Below are 24333 nucleotides of genomic sequence, written 5' to 3'. Positions count from 1 at the left end.
CTGGACATAAATGAAATGGGAGATGGGATGGAAATTAAAATAACTTTGGAGATATTGCTCCAAAGCATTTCTGTATTCTTTTGTGTTCTGTGGACATTTGTGTCACTCATAGTAATACTCTTATCAGCTGGATCTGATCATAAATTTGCTGCAGCATCACATTGTGAACATTGAAAGGATTGTTTAGTACCTGTGAACTGGTACAGTTATTTTAATGCTGAATAATGATACTTGATTTAACATGCAACTTCATGTCATGCATTGATTGCATTTACTTTATTATAAAATAATTAAGTACTTAATTTACCTTTTTTTCCTAGAGCCTGTCATCTTTGTTCAATGAAAAATGCATGTGGATGATATAAAATTGGTGAACATTATTATATGGTGTTTTATCATTATTTTGTTTGAACACCAAAACTCAGTTTTCAGACATCTAAATGCTTGAGTTTCTTTTTTTTTTCCCTGTGTGTGTGCCTTTGTGTGTGTACATATATATATATATATTTTTCCACAAACAAACATTGATAATAGTACAATACAGTAAGCCATTTTTGGTGTGAACTGAGCACTGTTTTTTGTTACATGTTTAAAGGTGCTGCAATGTAATGCTCTTTTTATTTTGTTGTTCACTACAGCCCTAGTAGAGAAGTCTGATTTTTAGTTCACACTCTTGTAATACTTTTGGTAATGTCATGCAATATGTTCAACATTAGCTCTTTGTAAAAAAATAAAAAAAAAAATAAAAAATATGGAAGGATAATGCTAAATGGAAGGATTTTTCCTTTGCTGGATTAGCCACATTTAACATAAATGTTAATTTTTTTCCAGTGACATCCTATTACAATTCTTTACTTGACAGCGCAGTGAAACTGTAATTTAACTTACAGAATACAAAGGAAAATAAACAACAGTGAGCTTGCCGGGCTGATACAGCTGCGATAGTGTTGTAATCCAAAAATAAAAAATCATGATGAAGGCTTCTTCAGTTTTGTGCAAATTATAAAGGGCTTGTTCTCTTCTGAAAAATCTTGCAAATTGTAGTGGGAAGAAATGTGATGTTTGGAAAATGATACTGCTTCTGATTGTGAAGCCCTATTATTATTTCTGCTATTAAATATTAAGTGCCATAATTTTAATAAAGAAAAATGCAAACATAAATTTCAGTCTGAAGTGTTTTGGTTTTACAAAGACTAAATTTACCTATTATTTCAGGCTTTCTTTTATATAGGTAAATACACAATCTCTTTTCAATTCACTCTTAAGTAATTGTACAAATATTAAAATACTATTAAAAAGGAAAAATGCTTTTTTCTTGCAGTGACAAATGTTTGCAGTTTTCTCAAAGAAATTGTACATTTTGCTGATTTTTTGCAATAGATAGCATGTAAGTAAAACACAAATCCTGGTGTGCCATGAAATAAATAGGTTTAGTTAATTCCCTATGTTTTTTAAATAGATTCCTTTGTGGCTCTTACATAACTTTGTGCATTAAGTCAGATGAATAGTATTCACAGTAAGCAAAATACAAACAAAAGGAAACAGTTCTCGTGTTTTTCAGTTTAAATGGAGCTAAAACATAAGGTAGCATGTTAGCATGCAAATGAGTAACAGGAGCAACACGAACACTTTCCCCTTTTTAGGTGAGATCTTGAGGAAGGAAATCTTTTAAGCACATAACTGTGTTTTGTAAGCAACTTATGTTGCCTTACCAATATTACTGTGTGGAACTACTAAATTATTTTGTTATATTTTTATTTTGTTTACTTTGTATATGTTGTTGAGTGCTGACACTGTGAGAAAGAAAATGGTCCTAGTTCTTAGGAAGCTAATGGTCTGAAGCAATTTTAAATGAAGATGAGCAAGAAAACCTGCGTGACAGAGAAAAATTAATTTATTCTATTATTTCCGGGTTGATACCATCAATCAGTTGCAGTAAAATTTACATATGGATGCAGAGAGACAGGCAAGAGTGGCATCTCAGTTGGAAGTCTCTTAGTTTCTTTTTTTTTATTTGCTTAACTCACTGTAACAGCTAGCCTAGCATACTGTGGGAGAAACTGATTTTGTAAGTGCCATTTAATCCCTGTTTAAATAAATAAATAAATAAAATGCTTAATTAATGCTTCCTTTTGGCTCAGCTGGAGCCTTCGGAAATGCAGAATAACATATTTGTTCCTAAGTCAGGCATGGAAGCTCTGAACAGTTAGTATGTAATAATAGCAGTAAATGTTAGCATGTAGGTTCCACAAAAATATATTTTACAAGTAATTCTGCACATTACACAAGTTTGCATGAGAGAAAATGTCTTTTCAGCCAGGTATATGTCCTAGTTATCTTCCACAGGTACCAGTAATGTGTCTAGGAAAAGCAGCTTCAGTAGTCTTGTCTCCCAGGATGTGAGGTATAGCAAAGATCAGTGGTACATGAAAATAATTTAACTGTACATTTAGTAGCTTAAATATAAGGAACTATGGTTATAACAAGCCTTCGCAGGTTTGTAACTAATCTTTTTGTGGAAGCTTTAAAAGTTTTCCTCTCAAACAATGGCATTAGCACCTATTCTAGAAAGCATTGGTCACTTGCCTTAGCAATTAGTGACAAGGAAAAGGCCTTTTTAAAAAAAAAAAAAAAAAAAGATTTTTGTGTAGCTAACTACCAAAAGAAAAAAAAAAGGTTTGTTGTATAAAGAAATGCAGTTTTGCAATATTTGTACTCAAATTATCAAAATAAAGTTACTATGGTGATGTGAAAACTAGGATTTAAGAGCTATTAGTATAAGGATTGCATTCACTTGGTACTTGGGTTGCTTTAAACAGGGCTTTAATAAAATCTATTGTAATTGCTTCAATTGAAGGTAGTATCAACTTTGAGATTTCCTACTGCCGGTTTGAGGATGGCTGGATTAGTATTGTGGAACACAGGCAGAACTACTAGTTCAAAAATAATTAAACTTGACAGCCAAAGTAGATGTTTTCATTTGAAGAAGACACACTTTTTTGTCACATGAAGGTGTTTGTCAATGAGTGTTTCATCAAAATTCTTTTATCTTTTCTTTGGTTTGCACACTGGCATAATTTTTTGCTTACTTTCACCTACTGCAGATGAAGACAGAGGAATTCTAGATGTCCAATGAAACCTAATTGTAAAGCATTTTCTAAATTCTGGAAAATAAATCTTTAGTTGGGGGCCAAGATTTTTGTTTGTATTTTTAAATAATGTATTTTTCACATTCTTAGAGTCTTTGAAAGATAATTTTGTTTTACAAATAAAAACATTCATTTAAGCTATGTTTCATTTGAACACAAAAGGAGAAGCAGTCTTTTCAAATTGTATAAAGTTTATTCAAGAACTCAGTTTTCAGTTAATTCTTGCAATTTCCTTTTGCATAAAGCTATAAAAAGATAGACAAATGTCAATACTAAAGGACTGTGAAATGGAAACAAAAAGAGGTTGTGTTTGGGCAATCACCAATAAAGTTTTTCTCCCATTTTTGATATTTTTACTTTTCCACTGTGTAACAATCCCAACTGGTTACAGGAACTGCTGTAAATAATTTTTTTGAGGGGAAAAAAAAAAAATAAGCAAAGAATACAGTTCACTATGCTGGGTAGTGTTTTTTTGTTCTTCTCCATTTGGATAACACTTTTGAAACTAAACTAGACAAATGCATACTCTCACTTTCCTGTGCCATAATTTTCTGTTAATCTGTAACTATTTACTTAAGTTTGATTTCAGAAGAAACAATAATTTTGATGTATTAATAACAGATGGAAAGATATCCACATGGAGATATCAGAAATGATAATTTAGTGATGTATAATCTATATGGAGATTAACAACAATTCAGATGATAGCATCAGCTGATAACAGTGTGGTAGTTTTAGCATAAACTTTGTTTTTCCACTAACCACAAGAAAAAAAAAAAATCCCCCAAATGTTCTTCCGTGACAAGAAGTTGCCATCTATGCTGTAAAAATCCTGCACAACTTTTATATAATGCAACTATAGTTCAATGTCAATTTTGTAGCATAATGAAAAGAAGAATGAAATTTAAACAATGAAGAGGGGCAACTTGGTGATTTGGATGATGGCAGAGCTGAGGATACAGCAGACCTGTTTAGTTTTCTGTACTGCTCAGAATTCACCTGTGAACTGAGGCAAGTCCAAAAGGTTCATCATCTCCCCAAGAAAGGCAGTGGTTATTGCAATGTCTAACTGAGGTGCCATAATGCTTAGTAGTGTTACTAGCCAGGGAACTGCACCCTGCTTTTCCTAGCTGTGTACTACAGCTTTGTAAAAACGTTAACTAAACCAGAGCACCTTCAATGTAGGAAGTTAGAGCAGCAATGGCTTCCAAATACCCAGTAGTTGTAGGGGTTAGGTTACTTCTGTGATGCATGGAAAGCCTGCATTCAACCCCTTGCTCTGTATAAACTGGCAACTCACATTTGAAAATGTGCCTCCAAAACAAAAGCTTACAATGCATAACTTAAAATGCTATGTTTCCATTGCCAGCAGAATAGGCAGATTGTAACTAATAATACACTTACTTACAGTATCTGGCTAACATTTAGGGATTAGATTAGATTAGGTGAATGAGTAGTTTGGTACCACATGGAAGTGGGCATTAGGTTCCTTGATGTCAGAAACATTGATATGATGACAATTCAAATGCCTTTGAAACTAGATAGTGGCTGAATTCTCCAAGTACTGAAGTCCTGGTTTTGCTGTTATACTACATCTATAAAAGACTGTAGACATTACAGCCCTCCAAGTTATAGCAGCAGTTTTTAGTTATCTGACACATACAATGGAATTTCCTGTCCTTTATTTTAATACGCGTACTTTCTATCTGTCTGATGAATAAGCTAAGTCTGTTCATAATTTGGTTTGCAAAAGCTTGCACATGGAGCTGGAACCACCTAAACTGACTTTAAAGGAATGCTGAAGACAGGTTTCTGTTAAACTCTTCCTCAGCTGAGCACTTAGTTGTAGAGAGAGAGATAGCTGAGACATATAGTTGTAGAGTAGAGATATATATTCCTCTCTTCAGGGCCAACAGCCCTGGACTCACTCCTGAAGGTAGATGTCTATAGCCCAGGAAAAGGGAATTTCAGAAACAGAAGATATGTGGCTTCCTACTTCTCCCTTAGGGAATAGGCTAGCAGTCAGACCACTCTCCAAATAACATGGGAGACCTTGATTCACTTTCCTCCTTTGCCTGCAGGGACCCAAAAACTCAGCTTAAGCATGTCTCCTACTTTTCCTATTGAAGTTCTAGTTTGCATTAATTGCTGAGGGCTCCACCCTGCTAATGAAGGACAATTTCGGTATAGTATATTAGACTCGGATAAATTACAAAGACAGCCCTTGAGGCAGGGACTACCCAGGGCCTTACCACAATAATAGTGGATACTGTTAACTGGGGGCTGCTTCTCAACTCAGGTATCTGGGATCCTAACCGAGCATTGGGTTTCTTCGCTTGTCCACCAGGGCTGAAGTAGCAAGTTTAAAAAAACAGTACAGTCTTAGTAATGCTTTTGTTCTGATTCTCCTGCTTTAAGGATGACGATTCTTTTCTGTAAAGGATGGACAGTCTGTGGTTTAATAACAATTATGGGTTAAAATCTTTCTGTAAATAGACACCAAGGCACTATGTGATAGCAGCTCTTACCTGGGTAGTAATATCATCATGTATATACAAAACAGCATTAAAGGAGTTAAAAACCCATGAGGTTTAAACAACAGTCTATTAAATACAAATCCTGCTACCCAGAGGTGTGCAAACAATTTATTTGTGTTCAGTGCAACACTGTACAGGGGAATGGGTCTGCAGTTGTATTTCTCTACAAGGTCAATAAATGGTTTGTCAACTCTGGTGAGCATTTATTTTGTATCCAAAGTCCTAATGTAAAAAATAATAAAAGAGTAGTTTTACTCTCTCTGTTTGTGATGGAGTCCCACTCTGACAGGATCAGAAATATCAGTCAACAGCTGCAGATGGAAATGAAATAGTCCTCTTAATTGAATCCTGTGGGCTGCAAAAAAGGATTTTTTTTCCTCACCGCCCAAACAGTTCCTTGTGTCAGACAATCTGGAGCCACATATTTTTTTCTTTTTACTAGTCCAGCTGGCAGAGCAAATTGCCTTGTTGAATTAGCATGTCCTAAAATATAAAAGGGTTTAAACAAGTATGACAGTACAGGCAGTACAACAAACTATTACTATTATAAAATATACTAACATATTTCTCTGTTGTATAGTGAACAGATTTGAGACACAGGGAGGTATAAATGACTCCTGGAGCTTTTTGTATTAGTTATTTTTATATTAATCTCAGTAATAAGCAAATCAGCATATATGTTGCCAAATTAAAATAGAAAGCTATTAGCAAATTAACAACTTTTACACAGAACTTATACAAATACTACATTTTTCATATCTTGTGTTATTGCAAGAACAAAATTGCATAGACCATTTGCTGGCACTTTCTGAATTCCCCAAATAATGCTTTGTTTTAGCAAATAGTTCAAGTAGTTCCCTCAATTTAATTTCACCCACTAATGCAGTGTTTACATGTAGTGAGAGAAAAAAAACACGGAGCTCAAAAGTATTAACAATGACATAATCATCTGACTGAATAATAGTTCAGCAAGGAAACATACTCCTTTTATTTTTTTTTTTATGCTTTCTGTAAGGCTGTTTTCCAGGTGTTACTGACAGAACATATAATTTTATTCAAGTTATTCTTCTGAAGTTGAAATGTCTTTTGTGCTCTTCTTCCCCTTTCACCCTGTAGTCCAGAGTTGTAGATACAGATTTGTTTTCTAAACTGAAGTACTTTGTTTTTAAAATTCTGAAAATTCTGCTTTCGGTGATGCTCTTTAGCAATAATATAAAACTCAGACTAGCAAGGGGGTGTGCAGCCTTTTCTGGTGCCTCACTGGCAGACACGGCTGTATTCTTGGCAAGTGGAGCCTACGCCGGCCACTGACAAGTAGAGCTTTCCGTCTGGACACACGCAGATTTCATAGAGCCCCTGAGAAATACCGGATCCACCTCTTGTACCCTCAGGCAGTTTGGGCAGTCGCACAGTTTCAGCATCGAGCAAAAGCTGCACGGGAGAAAGCAGGACAAATGGGCTTATTAGAGACAATATTGCAACAGTGTGCCATAAAACAACTTGACTCTGTCTAGGCAGTGGTTTAAGAATAGCCTTCCACACAGACTTGTTATATACAAGCTGCTCTGAGACCTAGGTTCTTGACAGACACTGGAACATGGGAGAGAGAAAAGCTGGTGCCCATACTGTTGCTCAGCAGAGAACTTGTGGGGTTCAACAAGGGCAAGTGCAGGGTCCTGCAATCCCAAACACGGATACAGGCTGGGCGATGAGTGGATTGAGAGCAGCCCTGCAGAGAAGGACTTGGAGGTATTTGTCGGTGAAAAACTGAATATGAGCCAGCAACGTGTGCTCACAGCCCAGAAAGCCAACCGTACCCTGGGCTGCATCAAAAGCAGCGTGGATGGCAGGTCGAAGGTGATTCTGCCCCTCTGCTCCGCTCTGGTGAGACCCCACCTGCAGTACTGCATCCAGCTCTGGGGTCCTCAGTACAGGAAAGACATGGACCTGTTGGAGCAGGTCCAGAGGAGAGCCCTGAAAATGGTCAGAGGGATGGAACACCTCTCCTGTGAGGACAGGCTGAGAGAGTTGGGGTTGCTCAGCCTGGAGAAGAGAAGGCTCCAGGGAGACCTTACAGCAGCCTTCTGGTACCTAATGGGGGCCTACAAGGAGGCCTGAGAGGGACTTTTTACAAGGGCATGTAGTGATAGGACAAGGGGTAATGGCTTGAAACTGAAAGAGGGTAGATTTAGATTGGACATAAGGAAGACATTTTTTTATGATGAGGGTGGTGAGGCACTGGAACAGGTTGCCCAGAGAGGTGGTGGATGCCCCATCCCTGGCAGTGTTCAAGGCCAGGTTGGATGGGGCTTTGAGCAACCTGGTCTAGTGGCAGGCGGGGTTGGTCCCTTCCAACCCAAACCATTTTATGATTCTGTGATTCTACAGTAAGTCACAGGGCCCCTGCCCATACCCTGAATATCGGAGCATGGGTGATGCTGCTACCGCTGGACCCAGGTCTGTCCTGGCACGAGTCCTGAAGCCTCGCATGTGTGCCAGCTGGTTAAGGATGGACACACTGGTTGGTCTGGAGTTCCTCTGTGGATGAACTGGCACTGTACAGCCTCACAGAGGGGATAAATAGGCTGCTGCATGTTGCGTGCTGATGCTGACGGAGCAGGTCTTAACGATGTCTGCAGAGCTTCAGTCCTTAATTTAGCAACTCTGGGGCTGAGTGTCTACCTCTGGGCCAAGGACCTTACTGGGGTGCCTGGGGATCACTGTGCTAGTGGGGACCTGACCGCTATCGGAGTTTTATTAGAAAGTGTTTCTCTAAGCTAATACAACATTATGTCAATTGGTAGTATTATCTAATCTGACCCATAAATAAAAGTCTTGTTATTGGCACCATTAATTTTAATATCCTGTCTCCTAAAATCTGAGGAATTAAATTAACAGAACTTGAAAAAAGATTTTAAGTTATTAGTTATATTCAGATGGCAAGATCAACCATAGTTATGGAAAGAGAAGAGCTTGTACTCACCACACCATCACTGCTGTGTAGTTTGATATCCATCTGGGAAAGAGCTTCAATATTGCCAGCTTGCGCTTTGATATTAATTCCTCGTGGTGCATCCATGCTCAGAGATCGAGTTGGTGATTCCAGCCTAAAAGCAGGAGCAGGAAATCTGAGAAGTAGCACATTCTCATATGTTCCTTTGTTTTTGAAAAATAAGTAAACTTTGAGCAAGCACTTGAAGGATCTTGCCTGAAGTCATATAAAAGATGCAGCTTCTTTTTTCTTCAGGCAGACTTGAAAAAGGAGGTAGCTATTTAAAAACACCAAAGCATCCCAAATGAAAAATATAGATGAATTCATAATACAAACACAAGGTATTATTTCAGAGATAACTTCAGATTATTTCAGTATAAGGGTAATCTATACTTTAAAACTGAAACCCATTTTCACATTCTTGTATTTGAATTTATTTTCTTTTTTGACATAAGATACTGAAATTAACACAATTAGTGCAGTCTGAAAGTTTTTTAATCAACAAGAGTTTTGACACTGCCATTAGTTGGACCAAGATTTCACTCAGAGTGTGTGTGTGTGTTGTTTAAATTTAGAGAAACAGTAACTTCGTTTGAAATAAAAATTATGCAATATAACAGAAAGTTGCAAACTCTACAATGCCACAAGGTGGCAGGAAGGTACTGTATTAGCTGAGTAATCACCTCATCGGGTCAGCTGTGCAGGATTAATGATTTTTAGCTTCCAAAGAGATAAGGCTTTGTTTCTTCAGAATTTTGGTATAATTTCCATGATAAGTAGCAGGGATAGAAGTACTAATTAAAAATCATGAGAAGGAAAGAAAAAGCCCAAGCTCAGCAACAAGCTAGTGATTATATTGCTTCTTGTGACCATTACCTAGAACTGCTTCATCTGGAGGCACTGGAAACACCGCAGGATCAGAGTTGATACCTACTGGGTTTTGTTCCTGAATATTGGCTCACCCTTCCCGATGACACCAGCCTGAATTTTACACTATCAGCCAACATTAAACAGATTAATATTAAGGCTAGAGAAAATGAATCAACTGGCGGTCCCGGTTTACTTTATATCCGTGTTACCTTTTCTATTCTGTATGTTCCCTGACATATATAAAACAATACGGGCTTCATCCATAATGCAGAACTCAGACATGTGTCCCTGCAGATGCTGTGTTGGCTCCATGTGTGCTCAACAGCTGCTGATCTGGATGAGCAGAGGACTGTGCCCCAGCAGGTCCTTTACTAGGTATGTGTCAGGTAGTGAGTCTAAATGCTGACTCCCAATCACATGCTAAAGGAATGAAATTATTTTACACACAGTCCTGATGTAGCTGTCTGATGGGTTTCATTTACTCAGACTGCTTCAGTTCTTCCTTCTTTTGCAGTTACTTCATTAAAACTAGAATTTAAAAGAAGTCAGTTTGTGCTTGTGAGAAACTTCAGTTGTATCTTAGAATTCTGAAGAAGCTAAATCTAGCTGCTATCTTAAAACCTAAACCCATGATATCTGAGCACAGTCAAGCACAGTCACTGAAACTTCATTTTTTATCTCCAAATGTGAAAATAACTCAGGCAATATTGGCTTATCGCTGCTGGCCAGAGGTAGCAGAAGATTCTATCTTTGATCTTCAAAGGTGCCTTCCAACCCAATCCATTCTATGACTCTATGTTTCTATGATCTGCCTCTCCCTGACATCTCCTGGGTTAGTCACCTTGAATTAGTTTAAACTCCAGATTGATAATTTAAATTCCTAACTATGAATAACTGCATCATGGTTCCATATTGGGACCATATCCATAAAATAGTTTGATGCCTTATCCCACAACTCTGAGTTGGCACGAACTACTGTCATGATCATGCTGAGTACAAGGGCACAAGTATGAGTCTGTTCTGCATCAGACATCTAATATAGCATTAGTCATCTTTATTAAACGGTGTTTGTGATTTAACAACTTTTATATGACTTTTTGCTTTAGATCCTTAGATTTACACTTTTATGAAATGGGAAATCAGTTTTTCCCTGAGTGATTTACATGGGAGGTCTGCTTCATGGGAATATTTTTTGATGCACATTTGTATGCATTATATAATGAAAAATTAATCAAAGTTTGTATTTCCAATATTTAAAACTTAATATATTTTCATAAGTTAGTGTCGAGGTAGTTGAATATAACTGTTGCCATAGTTTGTTTTGGCAAAAAGCTATAAACATTGAAATAGCTCATGCTTTTTTTGTAAAGTATTTCACCTGAGTAATCTATATGTAGGCATAAATTTTTATTTTTAAGCTCTACTGAATATTACAAGGCAGACTGGGACAGATTTTTGAAGAGCATATCAGACCTGGAGTTTGAAAAGCAATCTAACACTGGAGAAATATTTCTTACTTTCTACCAAAATTAATGCTGGTGAGAAGCCTACAGACTTCGGAAGCATTTACAGATTTGTGATATGACTTACATATAATTTAAATTACATGGCAGAATTACATTTGCTATATTAATCACAATCCTAAATTTCTGTTGTTTATACAGGTCCTATTTCTAGATGAACTAAGGGTGGATTTACCTAATTAAGTCATGGGAGTTTCCTGGCAATGGAAACTGCAGTCATTCTAAAGCCTTCTGGAACTATTATGTGTGAGATTTTAGCAAAGACAACATTCTGTAACACTAATGATGTATTTCTTCATACAGCATTCAAAGGTTCAATGTCTCAAATCCAGATGTACTAAAAGGGAATCAGGCACCTAGTGTAGAAATGATGGGACAGAGTTGAACCTTGACTTTGAATGTCCCTTCTCAGTCCCCACTTGGTCTTGAAGACACTTGACTTCCTCAGCCCTGTAGACATTGACCTTGAAGTCACCTAAAATTCTTCAGTGGTCCTGGCCCTGAGGCATTTCTAGTTTGTCACTGGTGGGCAGGTTTGGACTTCTCCTGTATGCTTAAGGGTCTGGGGACCACAGAACTGCCCTAGCAGAAGACCTGAGTGATGGAGATACTTGCATGAACTCAGGGTGTCTCAGAAAGATATGAATGGAGCACTGCAATTATCAACACTGGTGGTGTTTTAAATAGACATTTACAAAGCAAAATGAGCTTTTCTTTAAATCAGTGACCAGTGGATCTACTTAAAACACATGATGGGATGAAGTTGCTCTGCACTGCAAATGATTTGGGTCAGTCAGAAGATAGATGACTGTGTGCAGATAGTGGCTGATAAGAATGTTTCAATATTTATTGCCCAGGCAATAAAAGGAGGAAGAGAGTAGGCTGAGCCAAGCAAAACACTGACATGCATCCCTCAAAAGTCTTGGCAAAACAAGAATTTGGTTTGCTTGCAAATGCTGGAGGGTGCCTGGAGACTGAGAGGACAGAAATGGATTGTCTTAGAGTTTTTGGTCATTTTACAGTGTTTGTTTGAATTCAGGTAGTAGAATGATGAAGGAATATATTGTTACCAGTCACTTTATCTTTTTTTTTTTTTTAAATTACAGGCATATAAATTACATTTAACAGAATGGAGTGAGGATCTTTATCATCAGGAGGAATTAATCTATGTAACGTGCTGTCCTAAATGAGACATCTGTCACAGCCTGTATCCCATTTGGGAAGATGGATTCTGTACTTACGAGTAGCTTCTAGGTACCGTGGTAGTAGCTGCCAGAGGTCTATTAGCAAGTGGTGTGGTGCAAGAGGAACTGATTGGGACGGCACAACATTTGATGCCAAGGACGACACCCCCATTACATGTGTCCTGAGGAGTACTCTGGACTAGCTGTTGCTTGACCCTGAAGACTGGACGCCTAGAAAGGCTGGAGCACATTAGGTGTTCTCCACGAAAGCACAGCTTTCAGGTTAATTTAATACAAATGTCATCCTGTTCATGTACCCCAAGGAGTTCCACAATGAGAACCAAGATGTGGGGAGCTCAGGCAGTTGGGAGATTTCCCTCAAAAGCATGTTCCTAATTTGAATTAAGACACTCACATAGACATATCCACAGAATGTGAGGCAATGGAAACCATACCTAGGCCCCCTTGCAGAGTAGGTATTCCCTTGTTCTCCTTCACCACTATCCCTGCAGCCACCTGGAATTCTGTTGGCAAAGCACAGGGAAACTGCACCATGTCAGCTACTGAAAGGCAGGAAAGGGCGGTCCCTGCTAGTATTTCACAGCTCTGTCAACTGCTGGTTATTGGTCCTCCAGTAGTCCATTGCAACTAAAGCAACCGATTACAAGGAGGATAATATTTTTATTGCTGTCTTCTTACTTGTTGGTAAGATAGTTCCAGGAGCTGACTATACTGTCTTGGCTGGCTGCCAAGGAAATTTGGTGCTGAGTTGTGCAGAATAATTCATGAAGGACTCTGTGAATGTTTTCTGAGGGAACCTGGACAGCATCCAAGCTCTGGATCTGAAACCATCCCAACAACCTACAGGCTTGGAGATTCCCACCTTTTCCTATAAGCATGTTGCTAAGTCATGGAGATACCCAATCACCAGAAATTGCTCAGCTGGCTGTTCAGGGAGGATGTGAAGGGAGTGACAGCTTGCTGCAGTTGTGGTAAACAAGCAGCTGATATTGCCTGTGCATGCCACAGGAGTATCGATCTCTTCTTTCAACCTGTTCTGGCAGGAGACGGAAGGATACCTTGCTGATCTTACAAAGTACCACAATGCATTAGAAAGCTGGTTTTAGTACTGCAGAAAGAGTACCACAGTCTTCTGGAGCCCAAGTTTCCTACCGCAATGTGCGGTTGCTTGACTCTTAGAGCAGGACAGAGGAACCAGCTTGCTCCTGTGAATTTGGGTAATAGTTTATTCCTTCCTTCTGGCCACTTTTTGTCCTTTCCATCCTATGAGTCAGCATCTCTCCTGAATTCAGTGGGGACAGAATTCCTCGGTATGACTTCAGATAAAAGTTCCCCACATGTAGGCATTCCTCCCAGCACCTACCTGAGGAAGACCAGGGTTACTGTAAGTGGCCTGGACAGTTAAGTGGACACTACCTCTAAAATTGAGGTGCACCCAATAACTGGTGCGCCCATACATACATACATACAGCTAACCTCCGCCCCCCTCCCTGGCTTTTTGGTTAATATAGCCTGATGAATTTTACCATACAGAGAAGATTTTATGAAATGTAAACCTGGCACTAAAGTGTTAAAGGTATGGTAAAGAATTTGGTGGTGTATAGTGTAGTCAATATTTGAGTTAAATATGTTCTTGTATCAGTAAAAGGGAAACACCTATGTATTTTAGCCCTGACTCAGCTTTAATTAAAAAAAAGGCCCCTTTACACAGGAAAAAATAAAATGTCAAATATACTGGACTTGATTTATTTTATTTTACATCAGATTATTTCACAGCAATATGTTTGTTTAGATCATTGATCAGATATTGGTCTGGTGTTCACCTGTATGGTGGGTTTTTTTTGTGAAGCCCTTTTAAACACTGAAAGAACTGAGGTGGGTCCAGGCAGAACCTAAATGCTGGCTAGTTCATAATGACTTTTCATTAGGAATTTTTCACAAAGCTTTCTGATATTGATTTTCATGAGAGTTCATAAAATATACTAATCCATCACTTCCACTTCTCTAATATGCTCAGTCTTCCTCTCATAGTGCTTTAGTACAATTAAAATAAAAGGATCCATGCAAAAGGCCCAAATAAATAATATATATATTAAGGTTTGATTTACAAAGAAAGTCATATGAGGGGGCAGAAGACAGTGAAAGATCCCATGCCCCTTTCTTTCTGCCATTTAGTCTTTGTAAGACTGAAGATGCTCTTTCACACTTGTTCCTAGGCATTGATACAGGAGCATGCATGGGAAATACAGTATTAGAGAAAAGACTGAAGAATATGAAGAAAAAAGAGGAGCTATATAAAATGTAACTCAGAAGAGCTAGAATAATGATACTTGCTCCACTGGTGTGTATTTGCATATTGTTGTTTCCCTTGAACTTCCATGAAGATGCTAAAATCAAACCTGATGACCTCATAAGGATGTCTTTTCTTCTCTGAGTACAGAGCTGTTAGACCCACCTCTCAGTAAGCAAGCAATCTTCATGACTTCTCAGAGTTAGAAAACATTTTCAAAAAAGTGAAGTGCTTTGACTAAACTGTTCCAAGGCCAAATAAAGCCAATAGATTGAGTACAATAAGGTTGCCAGTTATGGCACTGAAGATCTGATCCTGCAAGCCTGCGTTCCTGTGAAAGCACCGTGCAACTCTGCCTGTGCATGTGTACTTCCAAGGCTAAGCTCATCTTTTTCTGAGATTATGAATATATAACTTTTCATTCCTACTTTACTTTCATAGAATCACAGATTGGTTTGGGTGGGAAGGGACCTTTAAAGATCATCTAGTCCAACCCCCCTGCAATGAGCAGGGACATCTTCAACTAGATCAGGTTGCTCAGAGCCCTGTCCAACCTGACCTTGAATGTTGCCAGGGATGGAGCATCTACCACCTCTCTGGGCAACCTGTGCCAGTGTTTCACCACCCTCATCCTAAACAGATTTCTCCCTTATGTCTAGTCTAAGTCTACCCTCTTTCAGTTTAAAACCACTACTCCTTGTTCTATCACAACAGGCCCTGCTAAAAAGTTTGTCCCCATCTTCCTTATAAGCCCCCTTTAAGTACTGAAAGGCTGCAAAAAGGTCTCCCTGGAGCCTTCTCTTCTCCAGGCTGGACAACCCCAACTCTCTCAGCCTTTCCTCACAGGGGAGGTGTTCCATCCGTCTGATCATTTTCAGGGCCCTCCTCTGGACCTGCTCCACCAGGTCCATGTCTTTCTTGTACTGAGGACCCCAGAGCTGGACGCAGTACTGCAGATGGGGTCTCACCAGAGTGGAGTAGAAGGGCAGAATCCCCTCCCTCAACCTGCCGTCCACGCTGCTTTTGATGCAGCCCAGGGAACAGTTGGCTTTCTGGGCTCCGAGTACACATTGCTGGCTCATGTGCAGCTCTTCATCCACCAGTACCCCAAGTCCTTCTCGGCAGGGATGCTCTCAATCCCTTCATCCCCCAGCCAGTATTGATACCAGGGGTTGCCCTGACCCATGTGCAGGACCTTGCACTTGGCCTTGTTGAACCTCATGAGGTTCACATGGGCCCACTTCTCAAGCTTGTCCAGGTCCCTCTGGATGGCGTCCTGTCCCTCAGGCATGTCAGCCGCACCACTCAGCTTGGTGTCAACTGCAAACTTGCTGAGGGTGCACTCGATCCCACTATGTCACTGATGATGATACTAAACAGCACTGGTCCCAATATGGACCCCTGAGGGACACCACTTGTCACTGATCTCCATCTGGACATTGAGCCATTGACCACTACCCTCTGGATGTGACCAGCCAACCAATTCCTCATCCACCAAACACTCCACCAAGCAAATCCCTATCTCTCCAATTTAGAGAGAAGGATGTTGTGGGGGACCCTGTCAAAGGCCTTACAGAAGTCCAGATTGATGACATCCATAGCTCTTCCCTTGTCTACTGATGTAGTCACTCCATCATAGAAGGCCACTAGGTTGATCAGGCAGGACTTGCCCTTGGTGAAGCCATGCTGGCTGTCTTGAATCACCTCCCCGTCCTCCATGTGCCTTAGCATAGATAGCTTCTAGGTGGATCTGTTCCGTGATCTTGCCAGGCACCAGAGGTGAGGCTGACAGGTTGGTGGTTCCCAAGGTTCCCCTTACTACCCTTTTTAAAAACGGGTGCAATGTTTCCCCTTTTCCAGTCACTGGGGACTTCACCTGACTGCCATGAGTTTTCAAATATCATGGAGAGTGGCTTGGCAACTCCATCAGCCAATTCCTTCGGGACTCTGGCATGCATCTCATCAGGTCCCATAAACTTATGTATGTTCAGGTTTCTTTTCTTGAGAGAAACAAGAAGAGCTAGAGCAATGGTTACAGGTCTTATTAAAGTCTATAAAGATGCAGAAACACTGAGGTTGCACAGCAGACAGGCTGTGAAAATAGGGCATAGAGCATCAGATGCTGTTGGCACGTAAACAAAACTACTTTTTCACATTGTTAAATAAGGAAGAAACCCTCATATGCCTCTGGCATGGAGAAAGGAGTCTTCCCATGAATGCCTGCCTTTGAGTTCAAGTCTGACTTTGGAAAGGTGAAAGGTGAACAGAAATTGAATTAAGCAGTGACTAGAGGTCATGGAGCAGAGGAAGAACAGAAAAGGTAAGAAATGAAGGAAAAAAAAGTGAGGGAAAAAAGGGAGAAAAGGAGAATCTTTAACCTGTCAAGGAACTGATGTTTTGAAAGTCAAAAAAGCAACCTAGAGGATTTTGTGGGCTTAATCGGCCTTGGTTCTCTGTAGGTGTCCGCTTTCAGCCCTGCTTTTTGAATTCATGTTAACCTTTAAGAGGCAATAGGAGTATACTGGCTTTTTGATTAGTCTGAAAGCAGTCTAATTCACTGGCAATGCAGCTAGACATTGTAAGAGAGTACACCATAGACAGAGCATGCACTAGTTACACAGGAAAAAGATAGTCAGCATTTATTTATGATCCAATATATAGAATTCCAAACCACATTCTCTATGCAGAAGCTGGATTCCTGTTGACATGAGCTGAGCAAAACTAAGCTGGAGTTGTAGAGGTGGATAGCGAGCAGCAGGCACGCACTAATACTGGCTGCCAATTCCCACCCATATTCACTTCTCTCCCAGCAGCTTGCTGTTTTGAGGTCAGGCAAGTGGGGAGGGTGATCAGGATGCAGCAAGAAGAATGTGATTACCCAAAGCTATGGATCTTGGTGTTCTGCCTTGTGGCTTTTGGTTGTTTGCCAGTAGGTCCAAAGGCAAAGGAGGACAAAACAACAGGACTGAGATCTCAGTCTCGGTATATGCCTCATTTCTGTTTTGTTTTGTAAAATTATTTTATTTGGAATAACTCCTAAAATTACATTTTCTTGCAAACAGGAAAGATGAGTTTCACAGCATGTTCCAACAACTGAGTATATCTTAAGGACGTGGAAGTATTAGTATTCAACAGTAAACTCTGATAGCTCTTACTGAATGTCAAAAAATACAAAATACTAATGACTCATTAAATCTTCTTCCCTGATCAGTTTCTGCACAGTAATGGAAACAGCAGTTACTTAGTCAAGCCTTGGCATAAAATTCTGATTTGACATAACTACTGTAAATCTTTCAAATGCTGACTGATTTTTCTTTCTAAAATGCCCCATTTTGCATCACACATATTGAATTTCTTCAATTAAAGGTGTGATAATTGCTCCCTACCTGGATGATGCTGTCTTCCATATTTGTTCCATTCACTTTGCTACTCTAAGTCTGAGTTTCACTGAGTTAAACTAAATTAACTATAATGAAAAAAATTTGACTGATATACAGCATCCATTTCCCCCGTCAAGTCCATTAGTTGGTCAATGGTTATATTACATCATCCCAATTTTTGTAGCTTAGTTCAAAGAAGCCATTTTCCAAGGGTCATTGCTCCTGGGAGTTGCCTTCATTAGAACACATATTCTGTTTCAGTAAGACTAATGTCAATGTCTACAGCTCCCTTACACTGAATCCCAAGTTAATCTATTATTTATGCCACAATAAAATGTCATATGCAAACCACTATGTTTTTAATGAATCAAAATTAAATAACAATTTTTTAAAATGAAAACTTTTTTGCAGTTTCTTCCAAGTGCATCTGGCTATTTCATTGCAGACAAATTTACAGGAAAACTTATAGTAGCACAAGATACAGCTTAGTTTTGAACTGTACTTTCAACTTAAGTACGCCAAGGCTAATACCTCTCCAAAAAAAAGTTTTTTGCCAGTAATAGAAAAAGATGATCACCAGCATCTTGTGAAAATACAGAAAAGTTGTCTGATAATATCACAAGAAAATAAATAGGGTACAACTGAATTCAGAGAAACAGACTATGAGGGTGTCTGTTCAGAGGCAAGTATACACACTTAGGAACTGCATTAAAGAAAAATGATTTGGCTGGAATGAAGCAGCTGTACATAAAGCACCTCATTTTTCTAGTAATTTTGAAGTTTGTTTTTTTTTAAATCTTCAGTGGCACTATGTTGCAATTTAGAGACTAAAAAATAATGGAGCAATTTGTTGTAATTTGGTTTTAGAAGTCACTTTTTTCTTGACTTTCTTCTGCTTATTGCTTAAATGCATTAATGAAAATGTCATTTTGGAAGGTCTATCATTTTGTCTCCAACCACTTGGGAAAGTCTCAAAATGTGCTGGGCTTTGCTGGCAGTTTGTAACATCTCTGACCTCTAAAAAATAGACACAAATGCACATCGTAATGCACCAAAACATCCCAAATACTTCAATAACAGCAGAGCTACTCTGAAATAATTACGCAAGGATGTAGTAGGCACTGCTTTCCTGGTAGCCTTCTTTCTTGGGACAATAACGTTCCTGACATTTACATACATACATATACTGATAGTCCTAATGTGTGAAGCACTAGCAGTTGTTACAAGAAGGCTACTAATAGCAGTACAGGACTTTTGTATGGCATGTATAATTTTGCTGCAGGATTCTTTCTTTTAAAAAAATAATTCCTTTTGGAAAATAAAAATAAGATTAAGTCAATTATTTTTGTTTGATATCAACAAGGTGTAAAGCGTTAATAATGCATGGTTATTGAGCTTAAAAATAGCTCAATCTCAAATCTGTAACGGATTCTGTATGATCAAGGAAATATCTTTTAAAAAGCCAATGTTACTTTTATAGCTAGATTTTCTGGACAGCACAAAGTTTCTTAGATTCCCCTCCCAGATGTCTGTGTTGGTAAGGATGAGGAGCACTTCATTACTCGACCATTACTCTGGAGGGGAAAAAAAGACCAGTGAACCACTTTCATATTTCCCTTTCTGCCAGCTCTTTGGAAGGAGCTGTCATCATACATGAGACAGCTGGGCTTATTGTGCTTGGCTGGAATGAAGGGGAGCCACAGTGAAATGGTAAAATCCCATTGATACCAATGGAGTCAATATTTAACAAAGAGCCACTTGGTGGTGGAATGGAGAAACCAAGAAGTCAGATCACGAATACTCACTAGGCTCAACTAAGCATAGCTTACCTATAGGGCATGCATTTTCAAAAGCTAAAACAATCTTATAATGACCTTATAGAATCTTGAGCTGCTGCAGCAATGGATTCTTAGACACTGTGTGTGTTTTACATTAGACAATCACTGGATAGAAATAAAATCATAATTAATCAGATTCTATGGATAAATTAAGTTTTCCATAGATAAATTTATCCATTTCTCCATGCTTAATCCTATATTTAAATGATTTTATCCATGGACTTATTACAATCTTGTAACTCAAACAGCTTGGATATGCAGTCAAGTCTGCTATTTGCTCTACTACTGAATCAGGGTGCCTAAATTTTAAGTATTGCAACAGCAGAGCTGAAGGACCCAAGAAACCAAACTGGATTGTGTTCCTCTAATGACTTCTTTGTTAAGAACTCCATGAAAGGAAAGCACAAACAATATAAGGTTTTTATCCTCTCTTGTGCTTCAGGCTATGGGCAATCTGATGATCCAAGATTAAAAGAAAAGAGAGATTGTGCTGTTCCCTGATACAAATTTTTAGATTTATAAGCTTTAAGAAAGAAGTAAATTACAGGAAGACATTGGAGTGGTACAGAGCAGTACAGGAGCAAGAATTGCTGGAGTCAATGGAACAACCGTAGAAGACAATAAATATACATGTAAATACAAACACGGGAGGCTGACGCACAATTATTAAGATTAGTATAAAAAAGAATTTAATTTCATGCAGAACATAAGCAGAAGGTTTTGAAGAAAGAAGAGATTCAGCAAATTGATAGCAATGAAAACATTAAGACTGTATTCTGAAGTCTTTAGTAAGTATAAGACAGCTACGGATTTTTACCAACTTAGAAAGAAAAGACACTTTTAGGTAAATATGATGGTGTCACGACTTTCCTGAAAAGATAAAGTTCTAGCATGGCCAGGGCCTCCAAGCTAATTATTAGCTTGGAAGGACTCTACCTCTTGCCTGATATCAAACAAGAGCCAGTAACTGGCAGCATTTGCCAATCCTATAAACTATGATTAACAATTTAGATGAATTTATGGAATATAGGGTTACAAGTGGAAAAGCTTTACTCTGGGATTTGAACATTTCCCAGCACAGTGCATGGCCTTGTTTCTTGCAATGAATTTTCGTTTCTTTGGAGCTTAACCAAATATGGCATAGTCAATAAGTGTGCAACTCCTCTAAAAAAAAAAAAAAAGTAGTTGCCTATAGCAAGGAGTATAGGTGATCCCCTGTGCACCCTGCAAAATGAATAGAGAGAAATAGGCACTGCTAGGGCATAATTAATCTGACCTATTTTAGATGTCTCTCTTTGGATAAAATTTAACATGCCCTAACAGTAACTGTTGCCTTCCACCAAGAGGTGATGAGATCCAATGTAGATAGCTACACTCTAAATGTCTAAATGAGTTGAATCAATTCCACCTGAACTATCTGCCCAGCAGTTGTAAACCCCTGGGGCCATGCTCCAGGTATATTGGTCTCTCTGAAAAATGCGTCTGTGTGGGTGGTTTGTGGGAAGATCCCTTCCCACTTCAGTGAATGAATGAATGTTTCTGCTTGCAGAGAGAGGGGAATTCTAAATCTGGATGAGCATCTGAGATGCATCTGCTTATTCTGGGCACACAACAGGTCCTCTAGGTTTGGACTCTGTTGTATGAATGAAGCCTGAATATGTAAGAGCTGAGTGGTAACCAGAAGTGTGTGCTGAATTATTGGCTGAATCGCATGCACAAACAATGAAGAAATCATTTAGGACCAGTCAAAGCATTAGGCAAATACAGATGAGGGTTTTCGGTTTGTTTTTGTTTTTTTAACCCTACTCTGTATGTACAGGAAGTGTAGTTGATTTTTAAATAAGTCTATTGGGTTTTTTTTTAGCTTGTCTTATGCTAAAAATTATCAAGGATAAAGGGCAGATCCCTGAGGCACTCCATTCCTTTTGGGTGGCATTCTTAAATGTTGGGACTATTTGCTGCTCTTGAAGATGTCAGCTGGTATGTTCTTCAGCATATTTTCCTTTCCTTTAATTTAAATAAAAAATTTCCCATCATAGTTTTATTTCTTGAAATAGTCTGTGTTCCAAATTTGTTCCAAATTTATGTTCTAAATCTGAAATGAGCGACAACAGATGATTCCAGTAAAGCTCAGTTATGAGATTCTGGATTCACGGGAATTGTTCAGCATAAACACAGCAGGCACTAACACTGCTTATGGCTTAGGGGTGATCTCTGTGCACAAGCACAATTACAAAGCCAGATCTGAATAACAGATGTTTCCAGTTCCCAATGTTTTGGTTAACAGAACTTATTTTATGTAAGCAATATAAAAAGAAATGTTCAAATGCACTTGCATGTTCTCAAAAAAGAGAACAAAACAGTGCCCAGTTTTAATGGTACTTTGAAAAGACTATAAAAGCAATTTAAAACAACATTTATAACCTATTCAAAAACATAGCAGATGTGATTATTATAGTGTAGTTATTTGCTTACTAGTTCTCCATCCATCTTAAATATTAAAGTGTTTTTGCCCGTTTGTCCACTGTCACTCAATGCAGAGTTGTTGAAGGAATGAAGACTAAAGATCAGAACTGAGATATGATTAAAATAGAAGCTTCTCTCAAGACTGACAGTTGTGATAAAGAGTGGTAAGCAGAGCTAATTCAGAAGAGGTCTCTCTGATGACCTCAATTTTATGATGTGCTGACTCTCCAGGTAATTAAAAACGGCCAAGGCCCCACTGAATGTGATTGAATCTGGCACATCACAGATGTTTCCAGCATGGCTATCTTTTTCAAATGACTTTAATGATATCATAAAATAACTTATTGTATTATAAGATTTTACTCTCATATAACAACACTATTTGCATCACTTGTAAAAAATCTGGTTAGCATTTTCATTATGAATATTTTCATAAAATTATCTTCCAGGTTGAAATTTGCTATGCCTTTCTTTTATATATATCAAGCAAATTTTTCTTTAATATGCAGGAGTGTAGAAAGATTTCAAGTAACTGGAATTCTTCAGCACATGCTGTTCACAGTGTCCACTTGCTCTGCCTAAAAAGAAACACTCAAGTGAAGACGGCTTTGCTGACAAGCAGGTCATACCCTTCCCCTCTTGCAATTCATTAGTACAGGGGCTGAATGTGCCACACTCTCATGAGATTCCTCACAACTGAAGTATCACAACTGCACACACAGGCTGAGGGAGAAGGGAAAGAACGTGAGTAGTGGTGTGAGCAGTGATAGCTGAAAGAATTACTGGTATCAGGAAACGCTTCCCTTTCTTCTTCCAGTGTTTGCCACATGCACACTTTTATGGTGGGTGACTCCCGTTTCATGCCTCCCCGCCCCAGCGCCCTTGATATATGTGCAGACAGGTATGTAGGTGAAAGATAATGTAAAGGATGCTCTACCCAGCTCAACATTACGTCTTAGACCAGTGACAGCACAATCATAGTCTTACAAATAGAGCTTCAGGTGGTCATCTGCAAGGTGTCTCTAACTGCGACAATCATTAATGAAGTTTTCACGGTAGCTTGCGCTCTGGTGGAATATGCTGTAATCACTGATGACAAGTTCATTTTAGCAATCTCACCGAGCGGTCTGACATTGTCAAGTACCCAGTTCAACAGTATAGGTATAGAAATCATTAGAGCTTTGGTCTTTGCACTACTGACGTAAGCAGCCATGGAAAATATGTAAATGACTGTCCCATACAAGCAGCAGAAACAACTCCTATTGATTTTAATGTGTTAAGTGACATCGCTGAAAAACTGAGGCTTTAGGAAGAGTATTGGCCACCTGACTGGCTTGAGTCAAAGTCAGTTATGGCAGTGGGCAGAAACACTGCATGTGTTCTCAGGGAGATCTTACCTGGCAAAAAGGCCACTAACATCAGTGCATGGATTTCCTCTCCCCCTGTTACTGAGGTATCTATCTATCATCTACCTCTCTATCCCTCACTGGTTCCAGAGGCCAGCAGTCCTCCGAAACAGGAAAGGTGTTGTAGGTGCTCAGGAGAGCAGCTCCGACCGCCAACGCATCCGTGCGGAAACGGGCTCACTAGGAGACCTGAGTCTCTGCTCCCAGTGGTCACCAAATGTTTTCCTCCTGAGGTAGGAGGGACACGTCTTCCATGAGAACAGGACTGAGTCCCTCTGCAGACTCAGAATTACAGAAGGCAGGATGATCTAATCAGCAGAGGTAAGTCTATCTCCTAAGGTCCTATGGTCCATACACAAAATGATATATATGCCCTGCAGGTGAAGCACTATAGTTTGCAGACTAAATTGCAATGAACCAAATTTTGCAATAGGGGTGCACACAAATAGCTAGTAACCCAAGACAGAGAAAAGAGATTGTGCTTGGAAATGTCTTTTCACTTCAGGATTAATATTTTCAAGTAAAATCACTGCTTAAAAGAAGACCAGATGTGAAGTGGTACCCAAGCCTTAGATATTTAAACACATCTTATTAGCAGAGTCAGAAAAGCTTCTGAACAGGTGATAAACATGATGTCCTGTATCATCTGATCCTTCTAAACTATGCCTTTTCACAGA

General features: G+C 39.0%; 1 protein-coding gene across 1 annotated transcript in view; it reads right to left on the bottom strand.

Moving 5' to 3' along the window:
• Positions 1-6943: 6943 nt before the first annotated feature.
• The window catches only part of SGCG (sarcoglycan, gamma (35kDa dystrophin-associated glycoprotein)), a 71232-nt gene continuing 53842 nt past the window's right edge, over positions 6944-24333 (bottom strand). Inside the window, exons 6-7 of the mRNA XM_010572649.1 lie at positions 8670-8793; positions 6944-7117 (exon numbers count right to left, since the gene is read on the bottom strand). Of these exons, the coding sequence (XP_010570951.1) occupies positions 6944-7117; positions 8670-8793 (298 nt within the window). The remainder of the gene's footprint in view (positions 7118-8669; positions 8794-24333) is intronic.

This window comes from Haliaeetus leucocephalus, unplaced genomic scaffold, assembly GCF_000737465.1.
Source record: "Haliaeetus leucocephalus isolate CR32 unplaced genomic scaffold, Haliaeetus_leucocephalus-4.0 Scaffold351, whole genome shotgun sequence".
Lineage (NCBI taxonomy): Eukaryota > Metazoa > Chordata > Aves > Accipitriformes > Accipitridae > Haliaeetus > Haliaeetus leucocephalus.
Note: the sequence above shows the minus strand (reverse complement) of the source record. Positions and strands in the feature narration are given on the sequence as shown.